We start from the raw sequence: 18,036 nt of genomic DNA on the forward strand, positions 1-18,036 counted from the left end.
TGTTGGCCGCAGATCGGCAGTTCCAGAGGCTACCGGAGACCAGGAACTCCACGTGGGTCGTGCGCGCTGGGACCACCAGATTAGGGTGGCCGCGGCCACGCGGTGTGGAGCGTTTGTATGGTCTGTGCAGAGAGGAGAGAACAGGGATAGATAGACACATAGTTAACAGGGTACAGAAGAGGCTACGCTAATGCAAAGGAGATTGGAATGACAAGTGGACTACACGTCTCGAATGTTCAGAAAGTTAAGCTTACGTAGCAAGAATCTTATTGACTAAAATGATTGAAATGATACAGTACTGCTGGAGTAGGCTAGCTGGTAGTGGCTGCGATGTTGACACTACACTAATCAAGTCGTTCCGTCGAGTGTAATAGTTTATTCTACAGTGCTGCTATTCGGGGACTAGCTGGCTAGCTAGCAGGTTGATTGCATTACGTTACTTTAAAAGAACGACAATAGCTGGCTAGCTAACCTAGAAAATCGCTCTAGGCTACACAATTGTCTTAGATACAAAGACGGCTATGTAGCTAGCTAGCTACGATCAAACAAAACAAACCGTTGTACTGTAATAGTTACTACAGTGCTGCTATTCGGGGGCTAGCTGGCTAGCTACGTTAGAAGAACGACAATAGCTGGCCAGCTAACCTAGAAAATCGCTCTAGACTACACAATTGTCTTAGATACAAAGACGGCTATGTAGCTGGCTAGCTACGATCAAACAAATCAAACCGTTGTACTGTAATGAAGTGAAATGAAAATGTGATACTACCTGTGGAGCGACGCGAATGTTGACCGGGTAGTTGGAGTTCAATTCGGTAGAGGTTGGCTAGCTGTTGGCTAGCTAGCTAGCAGCATTTCCTACGTTAAGGACGACAAATAGCTGGCTAGCTAACCTCGGTAAATTAAGATAATCACTCTAAGTCTACACACTCTAAACTGCACAATTATCTTGGATACGAAGACAGCGAAGACAACTATGTAGCTAGCTGACACTACGCTAATCGAGTCGTTCAGTTGAGTGTAATAGTTTCTACAGTGCTAGTGGACAGTGGATGTTAGCTAGCTGCTTAGCTAGCTGCTGGGCAGATACGTTAGGACGACGAAATACGATAATTCTGCAATTGTCGTTGATACAAAGACGGCTATGTAGCTGGCTAAGAAGAAATTGCTAAGATTAGACAAATCAAACCGTTGTACTATAACGAAATGTAATGACAAAGGAGACAAAGGAGATGATTGTGGACTACAGGAAAATGAGGAATGAGCACGCCCCCATTCTCATCGATAGAGCTGCAGTGGAGCAGGTTGAGAGCTTCAAGTTCCTTGGTGTCCACATCACCAACAAACTATCATGGTCCAAACACACTAAGACAGTCGTGAAGAGGGCATGACATAGCCTTTTCCCCTCGGGAGACTGAAAAGATCCTCAAAAGGTTCTACAGCTGCACCATTAAGAGCATCCTGACTGGTTGCATCATTGCCTGGTATGGCAACTACTCGGCCTCCGAACTCAAGGCACTACAGAGAGTATTGCGTATGGCCCAGTACATCACTGGGGGTCAAGCTTCCTGCCATCCAGGACCTTTATACCAGGCGGTGTCAGAGGAAGGCCTTAAAAATTGTCAAAAACACCAGCCACCCTAGTCATGGACTGTTCTCTCTGCTACCGCACGGCAAGCGGTACCGGAGCGCCAAGTCTAGGTCCAAAAAGCTTCTTCACAGCTTCTACCCCTAAGCCATAAGACTCCTGAACAGATAGTCAAAGGGCTACCCAGACCCCTCTTTTACGCTGCTGCTCATCTCTGTTTATTCTCTATGCATGGTCACATTAACTCTACCTACATGTACATATTACCTCAATTACCTTGACTAACTGGTGCCCGCGCACATTGACTCTATACCAAAACCCCCTGTATATAGTCTCCGTATTGTTATTTTACTGCTGCTGTTTAATTATCTTCTTCTTAACACTTCTTAAAGCATTGTTGGTTTATGGCTTGTAAGTAAGCATTTCACTGTAAGGTCTACCTGTTGTATTCGGCGTATGTGACAAATAAAATTTGAGTTGACTGTCATTTCTCTTTGCTTATTTGAGCTGTTCTTGCCATAATATGGACTTGGTCTTTTACCAAATAGGGCTATTTTTTGTATAACAACTCTACCTTGTCACAACACAACTGACTGGCTCAAACACATTAAGAAAGGAATACATTCCACAAATTCACTTTTAATAAGGCACACCTGTTAATTGAAATGCAATCCAGGTGACTACCTCATTAAGCTGGTTGAGAGAATCCCAAGAGTGTGCAAAGCTGTCATCAAGGCAAAGGGTGGCTACTTTGAAGAATCTCAAATCTAAAATATAGTTGGATTTGTTTAACACTTTGTTGGTTACTACATGATTCCATATGTTATTTCATAGTTTTGATGTCTTCACTATTATTCTACAATGTAGAAAATAGTAAAAGTAAAGAAAAACCCTTGAATGAGTAGGTGTGTTCAAACTTTTGACTGGTACTGTATATGTTCATACAATCACTCATTCACACACACTCACACTCTCTAGTGCAGCTTTTTTTGTAGTCCTGAGAACATCTTTGTGTCTTTGTCTTGCTCTTTCCTCTCACCTCTGTCCTATTCTAAGAAGCAGCTCTTTGAGGTCTCCCCCAGTGCAGGCGTGTGTTGTATATTAGTAAACTGAAGAGGAAGTGGAGGTGGGGGTTCTGGGTCCTGGCTGGGGGCGATGTAAGCAGCTCAGTATATCTGTTGTTTCGCTGATTCATGGCCTTTCCCTCTCTGGAAGTTTCCAACCCATGTACTTGGGACAAGTACATTTATGAACCAAGTAGGGTGCGTGTGAAGGGGGGTAGATGAGCAGCTAACATGATATTGAACCCATCCCCCTCAGTAATCATCTCTACAATGATCCAAATGTTTGTTTAATCAAACATACTTGTGTCACTGTTCTGGTATGAACTTGGCTGGTGTTTCTACAGGTCGAATTTCAATCATAAGAATGTCTAATTCTGTGAACATAAAGTCCCAAATGGCATCACATTCCCTATATAGTGCACTACTTTTGACCATAGGGCTCTGGTCAAAAATAGTGCACTATATATAGGAAATAGGGTGTAATTTGGGACACATACTGATTCAGGCCTTAGATTAAAACAGCATGTTGAGACATGTCATAATGTTACAGTGTATGACTGTGTCCATACTTGAGTCATCACCACATCTTCAATCATCAGTGGTCTAACCAGGCCCTGTAACTCTATGGTAGAGATGGAAAGACAAAGATGACTGTATGAGATGCAGTTGGATTTTCCAGTTCTTACTGTTCTTGACTACTTATCCTGTTCTTAATGGCTCAGCTAAGCATGTTGAAAATGTAGGCCTGTAGCAGCCATTTCATTTGAAGTCATCAACCAACCATGAAGTGGAACATTTATGAAGGAATATCTATACAATAGGCCTATAGCAGTTTGAAGAGGAAAACATTCACATTTGTCTGTTAGTTTTATGGATCATGTGTTTCCTACAACCTTTGGAAATACCTGGGTTGAGAAAGGTCTTGGTTTGAGTAATGTCAGTGAGAAATGTTGTGAGACTCCAAATAATAAATGTGGTCCTACTTAAAGCTAAACACTGCTCCCTGGTGTCTCCTTCAAATACAACAACATCTTATTCTATATGGAACCAAACAGAGACTGGATTGTTGTATCCAATTTGTGTTGGCACATATTCCATTTGAGTTAATATGTACAGTAAATTTCTGCGCTGTACTGTTTGGGCTGACCCTGTAAAACAACACATTTCACTGCACCTATCCTGTGAATGTGACAATAAAAAAATATGTTTTTGTGTGTGTGGGGGGGGGGGTCCTCAACTTTGAACATTTGACTTGAAACTACAGGTGTCAGTCAATAGGACGTTGGACCACCACAAGCTGCTAAAGCCGCCAGAACAGCTTCAATGTGCCTAGACATAGGTTCTACAAGTGTCTGCAACTCCGTTAGAGGGATGCCACACCATTCTTCCACAAGAAATTCCTTCATTTGGTGTTTTGGTGTTGTTTTATTTCCTCACTTACCTATTGTTCACCTAATACCTTTTTTGCACTACTGGTTAGAGCCTGTAAGTAAGCATTCCACTGTACCTGTTGTATTCGGCGCACGTGACAAATCAACTTTTTTTTGATGGTGGTGGTGGTGGAAAACACTTTCTCAGGCACTGGTCCAGAATCTCCATAAGGGTTCAATTGGATTGAGATCTGTTGACTGACACACACACACACACACACACACACACACACACACACACACACACACACACACACACACACACACACACACACACACACACACACACACACACACACACACACACACACACACACACACACACACACACACACACACACACACACACACACACACACACACACACACAGTATCATTTCACAGTTGGGTTGCAAGATTTCATATGCTCTCTCCAGAAACATTGTCACGCGAACTATGAATTCTGGATAATCATATTTGTATGTTTCAATATAATTTTCCATTGACTGGTAGAGACAGAGCGTTAGAAAGAAAGAGCGTTAGAAAGGAAAGAGAGAGAGATAGAAAGAGAGAGAGAAAGAGAGAGAAAGTGATAAGAGCAAATAAACATTTTGAGGAAAATGTCATGATGACGTCTTAGTGCGAGGAAATAAGAAGCAGAGGCAACGCGGACTGCATCCGTACCGAAACACACAAAACACTCTCTCTCTCATGTGGACTTGCCCATACCTCCTGTCTTTAACCTCACATCTGGCAGTGGAAAGTCATCACATTAAGAAACGTGGTTTAGGCTTCCTCATGAAACCTTTCCAAGGAGTGGGTGGACGCTAGCCTCTGATCTCTGTTTACGTGAGACAGCATTCTGGATAAACTCAGAGCGTAATCGGAATCTGTGGTTTTAACAGCTAATGTTACAATGATTAGAAAGATGTAAGGTTATCGTTGAAATGGAGAAAATAAAAAAAATGAAAACCCCAACGACTGGAAAAAATGTGTGTTGTGTCTGGGTTGTGATGAGTCATGCTGTGCTACACAACACTTTCTCTCCCTCCTGAAAGGATATAAGTAGATAATATCACTCATTTGATGTGTTGTGTGATACCTCTGTGACAGTTTACAATATAAGCCAATATAAGATATTCTTTACTCAGCTCTCAGCCTCTGAAGGGTCTGTTCCTCGACAGCATAGTTAAAGGGAGGGCCCTTGAATGTATTATTCAACCAATGTGTGGGGGACACACTGTAAGAACCTCCTACTTTCACTTGATCTCTGGGGTCTCATGGTTCAGTAAGTCCCACAACTATACAGATGTAGGATCCTAATTTGAGCCAGTTGGTTACAGCAGGAAAATAATCCATTAGCACCAGGAAATGTGAATTATTATGTGTATTATAATTAATGGACATTTTTGTAGGGGTACAGTGCATTCGGAAAGTATTTAGACCCCTTGGATTTTTTCATATTTTGTTACGTTACAACCTTATTCTAAAATGGATTAAATCAAATGTTTTTCTCATTAATCTACACACAATACCCCATAATGGCAAACCCAAAAAGGGTTTTTAGAAATTTCAGCAAATGTATTAATAAATCAGAAATACCTTATTTACATAAGTATTCAGACCCTTTGCTATGAGACTCTCGTCATTCTTCAATGGAAGAAGTTTGGAACCACCAAGCCTCTTCCTAGAGCTAGGCTCCCGACCAAACTGAGCAATCGGGGGAGAAGGACCTTCTTCAGGGAGGTGACCAAGAACCCAATGGTCACCCTGACAGAGCTCCAGAGTTCCACTGTGGAGATAGGAGAACCTTCCAGAAGGACAACTATCTCTGCAGCGCTCCACCAATCAGGTCTTTATGGTAGAGTGGCCAGACAGAAGCCAATCCCCAGTAAAAGGCACATAACAGCCCGCTTGGAGTTTGCCAAAGGGCACCTAATGACTCTTAGACCATGAAAAATAAGAGTGTCTGGTCTGATGAAACCAAGATTGAACTATTTGGCCTGAATGCCAAGCGTTACGTCTGGAGGAAACCTGGCGCCATCCCTACGGTGAAGCATGGTGGTGGCAGCATCATGCTGTGGGGATGTTTTTCAGTGGCAGGCACTGGCAAACTAGTCAGGATCGAGGGAAAGACGAACAGAGTAAAGTATAAAGAGATTCATGATGAAAACCTGCTCCAGAGCACTCAAGACCTTAGACTGGGACGAAGGTTCACCTTCCAACAGGACAATGACTCTAAGCACACAACCAAGACAATGCAGGAGTGGCTTCTGACAAGTTGAGTGGCCCAGCCAGAGCTTGTACTTGAATCCGATCAAACGTCTCTGGAGAGACCTGAAAATATCTCTCCATCCAACCTGACAGAGCTTGAGAGGATCTGCAGAGAAGAATAGAATAAACTCCCCAAATACAGGTGTGCCAAGCTTGTAGCATCATACTCAAGAAGACTCGAGGCTGTAATGGTTGCCAAAGGTGCTTCAACAAAGTACTGAGTAAAGGGTCTGAATACTTAAGTAAATGTGATATTTCCGTTTATTTTATATACATTTGCAAACATTTCTAAAAGCCTGTTTTTGCTTTCTCATTATGGGGTAATGTTTGTAGATGTCACGGTCATGATAATGGACGGACCAAGGCGCAGCGTGTGTTGAGTTCCACATCTTTATTTGCAGTGAAAACTTAAACAAAAAACAATAAACACACAATGACCGTGAACTATGTGGTGCAGAATGCACTCACACAAAACAATATCCCAACAAACACAGATGGGAAAAAGGGCTACCTAAATATGATCCCCAATTAGAGGCAACAATTACCAGCTGCCTCTAATTGGGAACCATACAAACCACCAACATAGAAATACAAACGCTAGAACTCAGAGGGCTCTCTATTGTTAGGGCGTGACAGTAGATTGATGAGGGGGAAAACAATTTAATCCATTTTAGAATAAGGCTGTAATGTAACAAAATGTGGAAAAAGTCCAGGGGTCTGAATACTTTCTGAATGCACTGTAGATACAATTTTCTTAATGGAAAATCAAGTCTGAAATTTCAGTGTAGAAATGACAAACTTTAGAAGCCTTTTTAAACCTCAAATATACTACAAGTTATTCTACAACAGGGGGATCAAATGATGATCCTACATCTGTAGTTCGATTTTACCCTTATTTCACTGTGTTGGTAATGATTCACATCTGGTGGTTTCACATCTGTTTATAATAGCTCTCACCCCCCCCCCCCCCCCCCCCCCACAGCGTTGGTATGACACAATTAGACTTAAATCTATGTGTGCTTTATTTCATATAATTTCACAACATGTCATGAATTAGTCCACATTTCTGTCATTTTGGCTTCAACAAACAATAGTTGAAGGTGAAATAAAAGCCATATACAAGTCAAATACTGTACTTCATTTATTTGTTTGGAGAGAAAACAATCCAGTGCTTTCTTAATATAACAGATTGCATTCCTGTTTCCCAGCGGGAACTTCCGTTGTGGAATTCGTAACAACGTACATTTTATTCTAGTTTATTTGGCGCTATAAAGTCGGTTTCCATCCAATTTGCGATAGATTTTCATGCTAATATTCTAAAATCTGCTAAAACGATATGTACATTCCCCCGCCAAGGATGTGTCCATCAAACATACTTTTTTTGATGGGTAAAAGGCTGTGCTTGAGGACGTAGTGCAGATAACAATAACTTCTGCCGTTAAATTCCCATGTAGCCTACCGAATGGAAAATGGGTTTCCATCGCATTTTCAACTCTACTGATGGAGTAGGAAATGTGCACTCTGATCTTGGAACATGCGCTCGAGCCAACAGCTCGCAGATACAGTGCGGTAGGCTACCAACATTATGCGATTATTGGATAAGAGCAATAGTATTTGTATTTGTCAAAAGGCAGCCAATAATCGATCATCATGTCACCAGAAGAAGACCCTCGATATTTATTGGAAAGGAGCATCACCATGCACATTCACCACCCTGTGAAGTTCATCATAATGTATGTAATCTGTAGCCTAATGAACTGCATGCTTTCCCGAGTCGTAGTGGGAGAACCACACCTTTTATCATGGCGTGACTCCAAGTTTACTTCGATATAATGGTTATTACATCAATATTTGCGCATAAAGGTGTTTCCACTGCCATTTCTCGCATAACTAATTTTACCGACACAAAAAGATCCCACCTTGTATAGCGTATTTTGTTTTGTCTACATTTGGAAGGTTTACCGAAACATGTTCTGTTTTCATCAGGCATGTCATTAAATGTTTTACCTGACGTAATTTACTCGCATAAAACGATTGAATGGAAACCTGGTTAGTGACATACATTCATTGATTATCTCTACATCTCATCCTACAACATACTCAAAATGTCCTTCAAAATAGATATAGAAAATAAATAAGAAAATAATAATTAGATAATATTGTAATAAGACATAAATATATTTTAAAAATAATATTTTAAATACAAAGCAGTACGCAAATATTAAAGTAATCATTAAAGATATGTTGATACTGTGCATTCTCTCAACAACTCTGTGCACATGACTTGATAAAACAATCCCCTCATTCATAGCTTAAAAAACAATATTTACCGGAAAAACATACTAACGATAATCCTGAGCGATAAAACAGTGCTGCTTCATCCAAGAGAGAAACATGCTAAAGTAACAACCCATAACCCATGATGACCAATACTTTTAAACATATTTTTCCAACATTACAAGACGCATTATTATATTACATTTTTAATCCCCCTTCCCTGCAGGAGGCCTTTTGCATTTTGGTTAGCCCTCATTGAAAATAAGAATTTGTTCTTAATTGACTTGCCTAGTTAAATAACGGTTAAATAAAAATTAAATAAAAAAATCAGTAGAATTCTGGAAAGAAAATCCTTGCAGCTGAAAACCAGTTGGAAGGCTAGGTAGAGGATAAAGGAGTGGAATAATCTTCTGTGATGAGCAGGGAGTCGGACTGAATCAGTTTCAGTCAAATATACGGTGTCTCCCACATGATCTTCACCACTACTCCCTCTCTCTGACAGGTGGTGAGATGATGGGTTGATCCCAGTTAACTCCAGATCCCCAGGATCTATTCAATCAACCCCTACCAAATGACTCCCAGATCTAGCCCCCAGCATGTGTCTATGAAGACAGGAGTGTCTATATCCAATAGAATCTACAGATATAATTTTGGACCTATGATGCCCAGGTATGTGGCGGTGTAGGTGGTGTTGATCCTGGCACCAGGGGAGACAGTGACTGTGAGGGTGTCAGAGGCTGCTAGATCCACAGCCCTGCCCAGGAACCCTGTGCTGAGGGAGGTGTTGGTTATCCTTACTTCCAGCAGGACTCTGTTGGGCTTGTTCACTCTCACTATGTGCTGTCCAGACACCTCTGGTGTCTCCAGAGTCACCTGAAGATACAGGAAGTAACAACCATCCTGGTTGATGGTCAGGGATCCGCCCTTTAGGGAGACAAAATTATTTGCCTTGGACTGCGTCTTCCACTTGATCCCACTTCTCGCCACCGAGACATCATTATCTGTGGATGATAAATTGAAAACTGGCATCAATAATGTGACTAGAATTGGAATATAAATTAATTGTGACTATATCTAAAAATTCAAAGGGACTGAACCTTCTAAGAACTCTCACCATCTATACTTGTGGGTTCAAAGGTGAGCATTTGCCATGGCACTCTTTGTGGCTCCAGGGGTATGCTCTGTGGAGACAGAAATAACTCGTCATTAGTCACTGATCTCTCTTCTCATTGAAGTAATGGTGGGCATCCAAGCAACACGAATTTAAAAAAAGCCAATTAGTCAAGTTAATTAACCAAGTAGACCAGACTAGACTAAGCTGCCATTGCATTGGTGTCAATAGTAAATGGCTTGAGTAGAGGAAATGGCGGCTGTGCTTGAACCTGAAAGTGCGGCAAGTGAAGTGCGTGACAATGAATAGAAAATTGTGAAATCAAAGAATGGAACAAAATTAGCAAAAGTTGTAGTAGAAGACAACGACCGGTCCAATAATGCATTTCTTTTTGGACTGAGTTTTTTGGACAAGGAGATTAATTTGGGAAATCCATTAGTAATATCCATTAGTAATATTTGTAATATGTGAAGAAAGCAGTGGGAAAGGTGGATTCAATCAAGGTGACTAGAAGTGGCCTTGTTTGTGTTGATGAAGAACAGAATAAATGCCTGCCAAAGGAGTTATAGCTGGAGTCTGTGCATGAGTACCTTAGTCAGAAAATCCCAGGAGTGGTCAGTGCCCATCACCTGACCCATATGGTAAATGGAAGGAAGGAGGAAAGCCTATCAATATTATTGTTGTTTGAGGAGACTCTATCTGAATATGTGAAGATTGGATACAGTATGTGAGGTACGTGGTGAGAGCATTTTGTGTCAAACCATTACAGTGTGGAATTTATAAAGGATATGGTTACGTGTCAAATCTTTGCAGATTGGAGAAGTATAGTATTGAAGAATCTGTCAATGGAAAATGTTGCAACTGTGGTGGGGATCATTCTCCAGACTTACTTGAGTGCCCTGTTAGGGTGAATGAGGTGGAGGTGCCAAGATCAGGGCTGATCTCTTATGTGGAGGCAGTGAAGAGAGTTGAAGGAGCAAGAGGCCACAGTGTTGAAGATATGGAGGTGGATGCATTCCAACCAGTTGCTAGTGTTTTAAGTCAATTGAGTCATCTGGATACACTCATTGTGAAGAAAGTGGATTTTTGTGGCATTTATAGCCACAGTGACAAAGTGTCTAAGAAGTCCAAGAAGCTGGACATCATTATATCTGCAGCCGAGAAGTGTTTGGGGCTCCAAGACTTCATGGCAGAAGCACTGCAAGGACTATTGTTGCTAGTAAATGTATCTGCCCTCACAGGAGTCTTTATAGCCTGTGTAGGGACCTGATTGGATTTTTTTACAGAAAAGCAGGTTGATTTTGTTTAATTAATTTCTTTTTTGATAGATTGTAAGATATTTGATTTATTTTTAACTGAACTATCCTAATTTATCCACCATTTTTGGTATTTGTTCAAGAGTGCTTTTTGTCCCTGAAGAGAATTTGGAGATGTTGTACTGTATTGGTTCTGAGCACATTAATGTTTGTGGGCAACCATTTTGAGAACCATGCTGACTTTTTGAAGAAGAGTTTGGGGTGAGGTCAAATGTGCTCTGAAGGTATGTTTGTTACATTATCTGTATCAATACTGATATACAGTACCAGTCAAAAGTTTGGACACCCTACTCATTCAAGGGTTGACTATTTTCTACATAGTTGAATAATGGTGAAGACATCAACACTATAAAACATGGAATATGTGGAATCATGTAGTAACCAAAAAAGTGTTAAACATATCAAAATATTTTTGAGATTTGAGATTCTTCAAAGTAGCCACCCTTTGCCTTGATGACAGCTTTGCACACTCTTTGCATTCTCTCAACCAGCTTTACCTCGAATGCTTTTCCAAGGAGTTCCCACATATGCTGAGCACTTGTTGGCTGCTTTTATTTTACTCTGTGTAGTCTAGTAGCCTAGTGGTTAGAGCGTTGGATTAGTAACCGGAAGGTTGCAAGTTCAAACCCCCGAGCTGACAAGGTACAAATCTGTCGTTCTGCACCTGAACAGGCAGTTAACCCACTGTTCCTAGGCTGTCATTGAAAATAAGAATTTGTTCTTAACTGACTTGCCTAGTTAAATAAAGGTTTTTTAAAAACTCATCCTAAACCATCTCGAATGGGTTGAGGTTGGGTGATTGTGGAGGCCAGGTCATCTGATGCAGCACTCCATCACTCTCTTTCTTGGTAAAATGGTCCTTACACAGCCTGGAGGTGTGTTGGGTAGTCCTGTTGAAAAACAAATTATAGTCCCACTAAGCACAAACCAGATGGGATGTAATGCTGTGGTAGCCATGCAGGTTAAGTGTGCCTTGAATTCTAAATAAATCACGGACAGTGTCACCAGCAAAGCACCCCAACACCATCACACCTCCTCCTCCATGCTTCATGGTGGGAACAACACATGCAGAGATCATCCTTTCACCTACTCTGCATCTCAAAAATACATGGCAGTTGGAACCAAACATCTCAAATTTGGAGTCATCAGACCGAAGGGAAGATTTCCACCGTTCTAATGTCCATTGCTCGTGTTTCTTGGCCCAAGCAAGTCTCTTCTTATTATTGGTGTTCTTTAGTAGTGGTTTCTTTGCAGCAATTTGAAAAATGAAGACCTGATTCACACAGTCTCTTCTGAAGAGTTGATGTGTCTGCTATTTGAACTCTGTGAAGCATTTATTTGGGTTGCAATTTCTGAGGCTGGTAACTCTAATTAACTTATCCTCTGCAGCAGAGGTAACTCTGGGTCTTCCATTTCTGTGGCGGTCCTCATGAGAGCCAGTTTCATCATAGCGCTTGATGGTTTTTGTGATTGCACTTTAAGAAACGCTTAAAGTTCTTGAAATGTTCCACATTGACTGACCTTTATGTCCTAAAGTAATGATGGACTGTCATTTATCTTTGCTTATTTGAGCTGTTCTTGCCATAATATGGACTTGGTATTTTACCAAATAGCACTATCTTCTGTATATCTTCCATACCTTGTCACAACACAACTGATTGGCTCAAAAAAAATCCACAAATTCACGTTTAACAAGGCACACCTGTTAATGGAAATGCATTCCAGGTGACTACCTCATGAAGCTGGATGAGTGAATGCCAAGAGTGTGCAAAGCTGTCATCAAGGCAAAGGGTGGCTACTTTGAAGAATCTCAAATCTAAAATATATTTTGATTTGTTTAACACTTTTTTGGTTACTGCAAGATTCCATATGTTTTATTTCATAGTTTTGATGTCTTCACTATTATTCTACAATGTGGAAAATAGACTAAATAAACAGAAACCCTGAGTAGGTGTGTCCAAACTTTTGACTGGTACTGTATGTGACAATATTAAAACTGTTCTATTGTTCTGTGCTGCCACTGCAATAGTGGATTTATTTTTTAGTTGGCTGTTTTTTAGTTGGCATTGGGAGAGCAACCAGTATAGTGACTCAGACCTCCATTAAGGTGATTGTTTATTCTGTTGTGCGTTTTATATTTCAGTGAAATATCTACTGTTTATTTATAGTGTCCAACAAGTAAACCTAAACCTCTAAGCTTAACAAAAAAAAATATATCTGCCTTTCTACTGTTTTCCTTCAGTGGGCATAGCAGAACCTGTGGTTATTATATTACTTATATCTAGATATTACATATCCCTACAGAGTTTGCTGTCACTTATACAGATATAACAGTAAGTACAGTTATTTTAACAGTAATGTTCCATATAGGGCAGGGATGTGCAACTTTGATGGGGAAGGGGGCCACACACTATCTGACCTGATCATGATGGGCTGCAGTGGCTCGCAGGTCTGCATACCCACACCCATATCCACACACACAGTCAGAGCTGGCCCTAACCTTTTTGGGGCCTTAAGTGGCATTTTATTGTCTGATTGCTGACATTCTCTTTACCTGTCTAGAAGTGAGAGTACCATGTGAGTGCTCAGTTGGGGAATCCATATTTTAATTAAATTGGAGAGGATGGGGTTAGCATCAAACGATTGGATATAATACTTTCTTGTGCACTGCTCAGTGACGCAAACAACAACGTTTCCATCAGAAACTATCAGAAACTATTATGGATTCCAACACATGCTGCTAAAACATGTACGAAACTATTACGATACCATCCATCCAACACCGGACACATGCTGCTAAAACATGTACGAGCGTTTCTATCAGAAACAACACCATCCAACACCGGACACATGCTTTCTATCAGAAACTATTACGGATACCATCCAACACATGCTGCTAAACATATTACGGACACCATCCAACACCGGACACATGCGCTTTCTATCAGAAACTATTACGGATACCATCCAACACATGCTGCTAAAACATGTATCGAAACAACGTTTCTATCAGAAACTATTACGGACCATCCATCCAACACCGGACACATGCTGGTAAAACATGAAACTATTACGGATACCATCCAACACATGCGACAACGTTTCCATCAGAAACTATTACGGATACCATCCAACACGGACACATGCTGCTAAAACATGTGCGACAAAACTATTACGTTTCCATCAGAAACTATTACGGATACCATCCAACACATGCTGCTAAAACATGTTTCCATCAGAAACTATTACGACCATCCAACGCTTAAAACATCTATCAGAAACTATTACGGATACCATCCAACACATGCTGCTAAAACATGTACGACAACGTTTCCATCAGAAACTATTACGGACACCATCCAACACCGGACACATGCTGCTAAAACATGTACGACAACGTTTCCATCAGAAACTATTCCACGGACACCATCCAACATCAGAAACTATTACGACACATGCTGCTAAAACATGTTTCTATCGAAACAACGTTTCAATCAGAAACTATTATCAGGATACCATCCAACACTGCTAAAACATGTACGGACACATGCTGCTAAAACATATGCGACAACGAAACTTTCCATCAGAAACTATTTCTATCAGAAACTATTACGGATACCATCCAACACATGCTGCTAAAACATGCTGCTAAAACATGACGACAACGTTTCTATCAGAAACTATTACGGATACCATCCAAAACATGTACGACGGACACATGCTGCTAAAACATATGCAGAAACTATTACGTTCCAACACATGCTGCTAAAACATCAGAAACTATTACGGATACCATCCAACACATGCTGCTAAAACATTTCTATCAGAAACTATTACGGATACCATCCAACACATGCTGCTACATGTAATGCTGCTAAAAACTATGACCATCCAACACGGACATCAACGTTTCTATCAGAAACTATTACGGACACCATCCAACACATGCTGCTAAAACATGTACGACAACGTTTCTATCAGAAACTATTACGGATACCATCCAACACATGCTGCTAAAACATGTACGACAACGTTTCTATCAGAAACTATTACGGACACCATCCAACACATGCTGCTAAAACATCCAACACATGCTGCTAAAACATGACAACGTTTCTATCAGAAACTATTACGGATACCATCCAACACCGGACACATGCTGCTAAAACATCCATCAGAAACTACGGATACCATCCAACACCGGACACATGCTGAAAACATGTACGACATGAAACTATTACTCCAACACATGCTAAAACATGTACGACAAAACGTTTCTATCAGAAACTATTACGGATACCATCCAACACATGCTGGATACCATCCAACCATCCGGACACATGCTGCTAAAACATGTACGACAACGTTTCCATCAGAAACTATTTCCATCAGAAACTATACCATCCAACACATGCTGCTAAAACATGTACGACAACGTTTCTATCAGAAACTATTACGGACACCATCCAACACCGGACACATGCTGCTAAAACATGTACGACAACGTTTCCATCAGAAACTATTACGGACACCATCCAACACATGCTGCTAAAACATGTACGACAACGTTTCTATCAGAAACTATTACGGATACCATCCAACACATACTGCTAAAACATGTACGACAACGTTTCCATCAGAAACTATTACGGACACCATCCAACACATGCTTCTAAAACATGTACAACAACGTTTCTATCAGAAACTATTACGGACACCATCCAACACCGGACACATGCTGCTAAAACATGTACGACAACGTTTCCATCAGAAACTATTACAGACACCATCCAACACCGGACACATGCTGCTAAAACATGTACGACAACGGGTCGGCGATTCCTCACAAGCTCTATGGAATGCCCTTAGACCCGGCTAATTAATACATTAAATAATAATAAAGGTGTCTGGATTTGGGCTCGATGTTGCATGCCTATCACATTTAGGAATGAATTTCAACTAGTTGCCTCCATTAACACTTACTAATGGAGTATGCCACACGTTCATGATCGAAAAACAGAATCAAGCCTTGATTATTTGAAACAGCTGTGTAGTACTAGGGCAAAAACCAAAATGTGTACCTGTGGGAGGACCCCGGACCAAGTTTTAGAAACCCGGCAATAGATAATTTTGAATGCATCTTGGAAGGGACCTGAGCCTAGGCTAGGCCATACCTCGTCAGTTTTAGGAAACCCTGGTCTATTGTATATCCTATTGGCAGGCCATGTATATGATGATGATGATATATGATGATGATATGATATATGATGATGTATATGATATATATAATCATGTATATGATGATGATGATGTTATGAATACTCTCTGTCTTGGAGGGGGCAAAATGAACCAAACGTTTGCATGGGACATGTTAAAACTTGTTTAGAGGTTGGAAACATCTTTAAACCTGTCTTGTGGTTAGCTTACCAGAGATGAGTCTGCTGTGGGTTTTGGAGCTGAAACTATTTCTGGCAGAGGCTGGGGGAGGGAGATGGGAAATATCATGATCATTGTCCTATCAGTAACTTGGAAGTAACTACATTTTGCCTGAGAAAGACATTTGTATTCAGCTCTACTCTAGGCTTTATGAAACAGTATTAATATGATATACACAGTGATCATTCAGTAGCACACACCCAGCCCTTTCATATTGGAGAACAGGGTTCTGATGTTACCAGTGCTAAACCACACATAGTGATGCGTTTCCCCCACCAGCTGTGATGCTACTGAAACCACTTCAGAGGCTTGTACTCAACAGGTGCAACAGGCAGGTGTTACCACAGCTACAATACACCGCTCAATTGACACGCATTGATCCAACTTCAAGATCTCATCTTAGTTTTACACAAAGTGAGCTACAATACATATCTCAGATTTAATTCAACTTGATTTCACTAACTATGTCCCTCCCTAAGTTGTGATGGTCAGGGACTCTTTTTTCATTAAAAAAACTAGCAACAGCATTACATAGTTAACACACACCAGAGAGTGTGTAAGTGTGTGTCTGCAGGTTAGCAGTCTTACCAGTGCGTGTGGCCTGGTGATGACGAGTAGGGTGATGGAGACCACGTGGCTGACGGTGAGGAGACCGACCCAGAGAAGGAGTCCACTGACCAGGCGCCGCTGGCTCCCCTGGGCCCCCGGGCTATGATGGTGGTAGTTCTCTGAAACCTCACAGCGATCCATTGACTGCTGAGGCATCATCAATCTGCAACGTCCGGCCGTGGGGGGGGAGAGGCTCGGGTAGAGCAACCTCAGTCCCCTGAGATGCAGCAGAGGGCGTGCAGGAAGAGAGAGATGGAGCCGCTGTGTGTGTTTGTCCTCTTGGCTTCCTCTGCTGTGAAACCTCAGAACACTGCTGTGTGTGTGTTGCGTCTGCATCCGACGAGGACGTCTTTATGTCTGTGTTCTGCTCTGTGTTCCTCTGTAGCTGTCCAGGACAGGAGGCAGGTCGGGCTGGTACTTTCCTGAGTGACTGAAGGAAAACAAAGATAGATAACTCTTCACATACGGGAATGGCCCTCCTACTATTCACACTAGTCTCAGAGACAAAGAGGAACACCACTCACAACCAATGAGAAAACGAGGGCGTGATAAACATTGACCTTTAAGTGAAAATGAGTCATTCACATCCTTCCCCTAAATAGATTTTACAATGTGATTTGTCAGCTACTACTATAAACCAAATCGAACTGATTTTGATAGTGTTTTGGCACCGTTCAATGTGAGTCCATTCACATCCCTGATGTGTCAGTGTGTTATTCGCTTTCTTTTTCTATTCTCTTTCTCTTTCTGTGTGAAAGTACTGTAGTAAAATCCAGGTCAAGTCAACATATTCAAACCCCACTCTTCAGTACATTAATATGATAACATGTCACAAGGTTGTGTTTCAAATGTTTGCATCTCTAAAATCTCCCAGTCTCAGCTGCATGCCAGGCTGTGCTGTGCACCTCTTATGGTTTCACTTTGGTGACTTCACTATTTGTGTACAACCTGG

General features: G+C 41.2%; 1 protein-coding gene across 1 annotated transcript; it reads right to left on the bottom strand.

Annotated features, from left to right (window-relative positions):
• Positions 1–7,324: 7,324 nt before the first annotated feature.
• On the bottom strand, positions 7,325–17,547 carry LOC135553753 (uncharacterized). Its single transcript, XM_064985697.1, has 4 exons — positions 17,064–17,547; positions 16,467–16,517; positions 9,727–9,793; positions 7,325–9,613 (listed from the first exon to the last, which is right to left on the bottom strand). Exons 1-4 carry the CDS (start codon positions 17,418–17,420, stop codon positions 9,249–9,251), a joined length of 840 nt encoding a protein of 279 aa, XP_064841769.1. The 5' UTR covers positions 17,421–17,547; the 3' UTR covers positions 7,325–9,248.
• Positions 17,548–18,036: the final 489 nt, after the last annotated feature.

Source organism: Oncorhynchus masou, chromosome 14 (assembly GCF_036934945.1).
Source record: "Oncorhynchus masou masou isolate Uvic2021 chromosome 14, UVic_Omas_1.1, whole genome shotgun sequence".
Taxonomy (NCBI): Eukaryota; Metazoa; Chordata; class Actinopteri; order Salmoniformes; family Salmonidae; genus Oncorhynchus; species Oncorhynchus masou.

What these genes read in the sequence shown, in the direction of transcription:
- LOC135553753 (XM_064985697.1), bottom strand. Translation starts at nt 17,420, where the DNA reads ATGCAGACGCAACACACACACAGCAGTGTTCTGAGGTTTCACAGCAGA. An exon ending in TCACCAGGCCACACGCACTG is followed by an intron (nt 16,518 to 17,063) that starts GTAAGACTGCTA and finishes TCCCTCCCCCAG; the next exon opens with CCTCTGCCAGAAATAGTTTC. An exon ending in CCACAGCAGACTCATCTCTG is followed by an intron (nt 9,794 to 16,466) that starts GTAAGCTAACCA and finishes CTGTCTCCACAG; the next exon opens with AGCATACCCCTGGAGCCACA.